General features: G+C 42.9%; 1 protein-coding gene across 1 annotated transcript in view; it reads left to right on the plus strand.

Annotated features, from left to right (window-relative positions):
• Positions 1 to 3482, plus strand: part of IL12A (interleukin 12A) — a 7878-nt gene extending 4396 nt beyond the window's left edge. Inside the window, exons 4-7 of the mRNA XM_045297666.1 lie at positions 675 to 716; positions 1444 to 1485; positions 1576 to 1719; positions 3282 to 3482. Of these exons, the coding sequence (XP_045153601.1) occupies positions 675 to 716; positions 1444 to 1485; positions 1576 to 1719; positions 3282 to 3437 (384 nt within the window). The 3' untranslated portion in view covers positions 3438 to 3482. The remainder of the gene's footprint in view (positions 1 to 674; positions 717 to 1443; positions 1486 to 1575; positions 1720 to 3281) is intronic.
• The last annotated feature ends 2430 nt before the right edge of the window (positions 3483 to 5912 follow it).

A 5912-nucleotide genomic window follows, 5' to 3' on the forward strand; every position in this document is an offset into this window, starting at 1 on the left:
TGGTGGTGGTGCTGGTGGTGCTGGTGCTGGTGGTGGTGGTGGTGGTGGTGGTGCTGGTGGTGGTGGGCTCTAACTCATGGGGACACCATGTGTAACACATCAGACATGGTCCAGTTCTGTGCCATCTCACCCTCATTGATGTGATCAGGTCTACTGCTGCAGCCACCATTTTAAGTGTCTTCCAACCGTGGGGACATATCTTCTTGCAGTATATTGGGTAATTGTTGTGATCCATAGAATTTTCCTTAACTGTTTTTAGGGGTAGATCACTAGGCCTTTCTTCCCAATCTAACTGAGCCTGGAAGCTTTGCTGAATCGTGTCCACTATGGTTGATCCTGCTGGTGTTTGAAATGCAGGTGGTGCAGTGTTTAGCCTCACAGCAATCCACCAGCCACCACAGTGTGTCAACCTGGCAGATACATGGTGGGGCCACACTACAGAGGATGTTTTCCTTCCAAAAAACACATTAAGAGCTGTATATCAAACCTCATCTCCTTCTAAAAATTTGCATGTTTTGGATGTCTCACAGCATGGGACTTTAACAGGTCTCATTTTAGAAATTGAATTTGAAAAATATATATAGGAAAACAGATATGCTTGAGAAGAAGAATCATTCAAGTTTACCTTATAATTGAATATCATTGGTGTGTGATTTCTCCCCTTCCTCCTCTAGAATGGGAATTGCCTGGCTGCCAATGGGACCTCTTTCATAACCGTAAGTCCGTAAAATTAAAGGTAAAAATGGGCTTAAGTATCTGAACACTGTGACATACTATGCTAAAGCATCATGCTGAAACTGTGGAACACCTCATGACATGGATGGATTTGGAAGAGACTGTGCTGAGGGAGGTTAGTCAATTGCAAAAGGACAACGGCTGAATGAGACCACAGTTACCAAAGGAAAAAATCAAGATAAAAGTTTTCATACCAAAAGAAACCACCTTTGAGGGTTACCAGGAGGGGGCAGGGAAGAGCAAGAGAGGGAAGCGATAGGCTAGACGCAAGCTCACTGCCATCGAGTCGATTCTGACTCACAGCAACCCTGCAGGACAGGCTAGAACGGCCTCTGGGGATTTCCGTCTTTATGGGAGTGGAAAGCCTGGCCTTTCTCCTGTGGAACGGCTGGAGATTTCAAACTGCTGACCTGGTGGTTAGCAGCCCAACGCATAACCACAGAGCCACAAGGGCGAGAGGGTAGACAGGGGGAGAGAACACGTGACAAGGGGGACACAGGACAAGCTATTGGAAAGTATGACAAGTTGTTTAAACTGTTGAATATTAAAATGATGATCTGAAATATAACCCCCCACCTAACAATAATAAGGTTAAATTTTTTAAAAAGGCAACAAAAAAAAAAGGATTCTGAGAAATAAATAAATAAAGATGTCAGCCCATCCCATGAAGTGCTGTCACTGATGTTCGATGGCTGTTTCTTCTCCTAGGATGGGAGTTGTCTGGCTTCCAGAAAGACGTCTTTTATGATGGTAAGCCTCAAAACGCATTCTTCCAATCCACTGGAGAAAAGGTTGTTAGCTGGTCTCAATGGCTCCTTTCCCCTGTCATCATGTCCCCAGACCCTGTGTCTCAGTAGCATCTATGAAGACCTGAAGATGTACCAGGTGGAGTTCAAGGCCATGAATGAAAAGCTCTTGATGGACCCCAAGAGGCAGATCTTCCTGGATCAAAACATGCTGGCAGCTGTCGATAAGCTGATGCAGGTAAGACTGCCCTTCTGTCCAGAAGAGAGCCCTCTTCACACTGAAGACGTGAGCCGGGATGCAGGACGAGGCGTAACGTTTGCCCTCCCTGGATAGGAGAAAAGCGCTGAAATCCCCTCTTGGAAAACCTCCGCAAGGCGCGCTGGCAGTGCAAATGAGTGCTTAGCTGCTAAGCCAAAGGGGGGTTGTTTGAGCCCACCCAGCAACTCTGCAGAGAAAAGGCCTGCCACACTGCTTCTGTAGACCACAGCCGAGAACACCCCACAGCAAGTGCTGCGCATCTTGCGAGAGAAAACAAGTGGACGGGGCGGGGTTATGACCCACTTTGAGCCAAAGGAGGTAATGGCCCATCATCTGGCAACATCCACAGGTCCTCGTAGGCAAGGATTGATTTGAATTGTCTGGACTGCGGTAGCGCGTGATGCTGTTCCAGTCATAGAAGCACTCACAGGAGGACGGGGAGGGTGTCTTGGTGACGGGGCACGGAATCAAACCGTGATGGCAGAAATCACTGTCTGACAAGGAATCCGTTGGCAAGACAAGTGACCTTTATACTGGTATCCAAGGACACTGCTCTCCAGAAGGAGTGTATTTTTTATTGCACCTCAAAAATCCTTATGATCAAGAGCCAGGGGACTTGGACTCTACCAGTAACAAGACAACTGTGCTGATCCATTTAACCCCATGGTGGCTCCGTTTCTTCCCATGCAAAATGGGACACCTTGATCTACCCTAGGTCTCGAGATGGTGCAAACAGTTTGTGCTTGACTGTTAACCTAAAGTCTGGCAGTTCAAACCCACCCAGCAATAATTCAGAAGCTAGGCCTGGCATAAATAAAAACAAAAACAACCCAAAAAAAAATCCTTAACCAAGAAACCCCCATCGTGCAGTTCTACTTTATAAGGTGCGGGCTCTCCTCGACTCAACAGCAACAAACAGCTACCATTTCTCCTTGACGGGGGTGGGGTGGGTGTGTGTGTGTGTGTGTGTGTGTGTGTGTGTGTGTGTTTGTGTGTGTGTGTGTGTGTGTGTGTGTGTAAAGGACAACTAAAAATACTAAGCAATGTGTAAATATGAAGCCTTTTATTTTGTCATCAAAGAGCTAAAACGGGGAAATTCACGGTCAGGTTTATGTGTCTGGCTCCAGTGGATTATCTGTGCTAAGCAGATCCATGACTGATGCACGTTCAAGTCAATAGTGATCAGCGCCCTTCCTGTTCTAAAAGGAGTGTGGCTTCTCCATGTAACATATACAAAAATCAATTAGATCTTGCAGCAGCTGTCATCTTAGCAGAATGATTCTTTCTAAAATGCAACTCCCACTGATGGATTTCTAAATAGCTTGAAGGGCCATTTCTGAGCTAACGAAGTTGCGTGTGCAGGGATAATGAATTTCTCTCCTCTCCATCCTGCCTGGCCAGCCGGCTGGGTTGGGCTTAGGAGATGTAATGAGGGAGTGGGCCATAGGCTCTGAGACAAGCACTGGCTTCATCCATTTTCACAAATGAATGTTTTCATTTTAGGAGACCATCTATGTCATGCTCAAAACTTATTCTTCTAGGCCCTGAATTTCAACAGCGAACCTGTGACACAAAAGCCCTCCCTGGAAGAGCCGGATTTTTATAAAACAAAAGTCAAGCTTTGTATACTTCTTCATGCCTTCAGAATCCGTGCAGTGACGATAGATAGGACGATGAGCTACCTGAATTCTTCCTGAAGAGCTGAGATTTCTCCGGACCTTAAGGTCTTTTAACTATATTTATATAAATCCGAACCAAAGAGATTTTAACAGGATGTAGGTTAGGAACTGTGGGGGGAGGGCGGGGGGGATCAGGTCAAACCAACCCGTCCCCAGTACAACATGAATATGTTACCAATGTATTATATCCATCCCCACCCCAAGTTAGAAGGATTGGACTGTTATATCCACGATTCCTTTGATCGGGTGTTTTCCAATTGACTCAGGATAAGTTTCTTTTACATTGCCAGGGGCAAATTGCTAAGAAGGGGATCTAGATTCACTCAATGTTTCTCTTTCCCTTTATTAGAAGAACAAGAATTTATAAGCTATTTCTGTACCAAAGTGTTTGTGAGAACAAACACTCACACATAACTTATTTTAAACTATTTATTTATAAAGGTTTGTTTTTGTGAAAGCATGTGAACTAACTTATATTTATTTATATTTATTTAAATATTTATTATCATATGAATTGAAAATGCCTTATAAATGTTATTCTACAAGGGAAACATAGAATTAAAGTAATTCTCTTATTTTCTAATGTGATTAGGATAACAAGTGAAACAGAATTAAAGTAATTCTCTTATTTTCTAATGTGATTAGGGTTCTTGAAGTGCTAAAATATACATTGTCCATGATGATGAAATTTGAATAAAACTACTCTGGAAAGCATGCCTGTGTGTTCTCATATGTCTCCTTGTTACTTTAACCTCATATTTTGAATGGATCCTAGTTACCTATTCCTGTCTCATCAGTTCCAATTCACAACCTTATGGGACAGAATATGACTGCTCCCTAGGGTTTCTGAGTCTAAATCTTTCTGGAAGCTGTGGTAGGCCAGGTTAACTAGACAGAGAAATCCAAAGACACTCATTTATGTGTCAGAGAGAGCTTTATATCAAAGAGCAATTTTATATTGAGAAAACATCCCAGCCCAGTCCAGATCAAGTCCCTAAGTCAGATATTAGCCCATATGTACCATACTAGTCCTTAGATTTCTCTTCAGACTCCCTCAGCACAGGCAATGATGCCAAATACAGGAAGATCACAGGCTATTGGGTGGAAAGTCTTGTGGATCCAGTGGCAGTGGAAGCATCTCAGCGCTGGTGCAGGTCTCCACGTGGCACCTCGAGATCTCTGAGTGTGGTTCCTACTCAGCAAGGTGAAACCCATCTCACCAAATCTCCACGTCATTTGTTAACAGGAAGACCAAGGCAGAGAGAGAGGAAGTTCCCAGAATCCTTATGAAAAGGCCATGCCCACAAGAAAGCATCAGAAAAGGGGATGAGGGGAGACATCAGACAGGGCAAGATATGACAAAATAACAATTTATAAACTATCAAGGGCTCATGAGGGAGGGGGGAGCGGGGAGGGAGGGGAAAAATGAGGACCTAATGCCCGGGGTTTAAGTGGAGAGAAAATGTTTTGATAATGAAGTACAAATGCGCTTTACACAATTGATGTGTGTATGGATTGTGATAAGAGTTGTATGAGCCCCTATTAAATGTTTAAAAAAAAAAAAAGAAAGCATCATTAGACTGTGACCTGATTGACAGGCTAGACTCCACCCCTTCACTTTTAATACCCTCAAGTTGACACAAGATTATTTAACTACCACGGCCTCATCTTTCTTTCAGAGTGGCTTGAACCACCAACCTTGCTGACTGAAACAATCAACCAAGTTATCATTTTTGAGACTACATGTTAATATTTTTGTTCAAACCTTGAATAGAAAACAAAATACATAAATATGTTTTTAATAATAATCTTGACCTGATAATGCACTGTGCATAAGACAAACACCTAATAATATTCTTTAATGGAAAAATATCACATAAAGGCTGTCTAGTTAAATTATTCTTACCTTTGTGACTTTGAGCTCTCTGGAGGAAGCTATTTCTAAATTACAACCAGAAAAACTCCATTTGCTTCAAATTACATAGCATTTTTGCCTGAACCACGTGGATAATTGCCTTGCCTTTGCCTTAGAGATGTGCTTATAATGATCTCAATATTAAACTCAATCTGCTTCACTCTCTAAACCACGTGAATTTTCAAAAGGTTTACCTGATGGAATATCAAGTAATCATAGTTCTTTGATAATCATATATTTCCTTAATATGAAAAGGTTATTAAAAATGAAACATTGAGTAATCCCCTGTCCTCAGGCTAAGCCTTCCTCCTTGAATCCCAATTCTGATCCCTCTGAAGAGTGAGGTATGCCTCAACCGGGGAATGTGAATGAGCACCCCAATTCCTCACCTTTTGTCATCACATCAAAGGGCTGTCTGACAAACATTCAGATTTCAGAGTCACCTCGTGTAATGTGCAATTAGCAAGTAATCACTGGAAGCTAGCTCCCAATATGAATTTCCTCTTTAGTGATTCCTCCACAACCTTGAATGATTTGCAAGTGTCGGACAGGCAGGAGGCCTCAGGCCTCAGGTGGGG

This window comes from Echinops telfairi, unplaced genomic scaffold (assembly GCF_000313985.2).
Source record: "Echinops telfairi isolate 266 unplaced genomic scaffold, ASM31398v2 ScPeMD7_7420;HRSCAF=8458, whole genome shotgun sequence".
NCBI classification, from domain to species: Eukaryota; Metazoa; Chordata; class Mammalia; order Afrosoricida; family Tenrecidae; genus Echinops; species Echinops telfairi.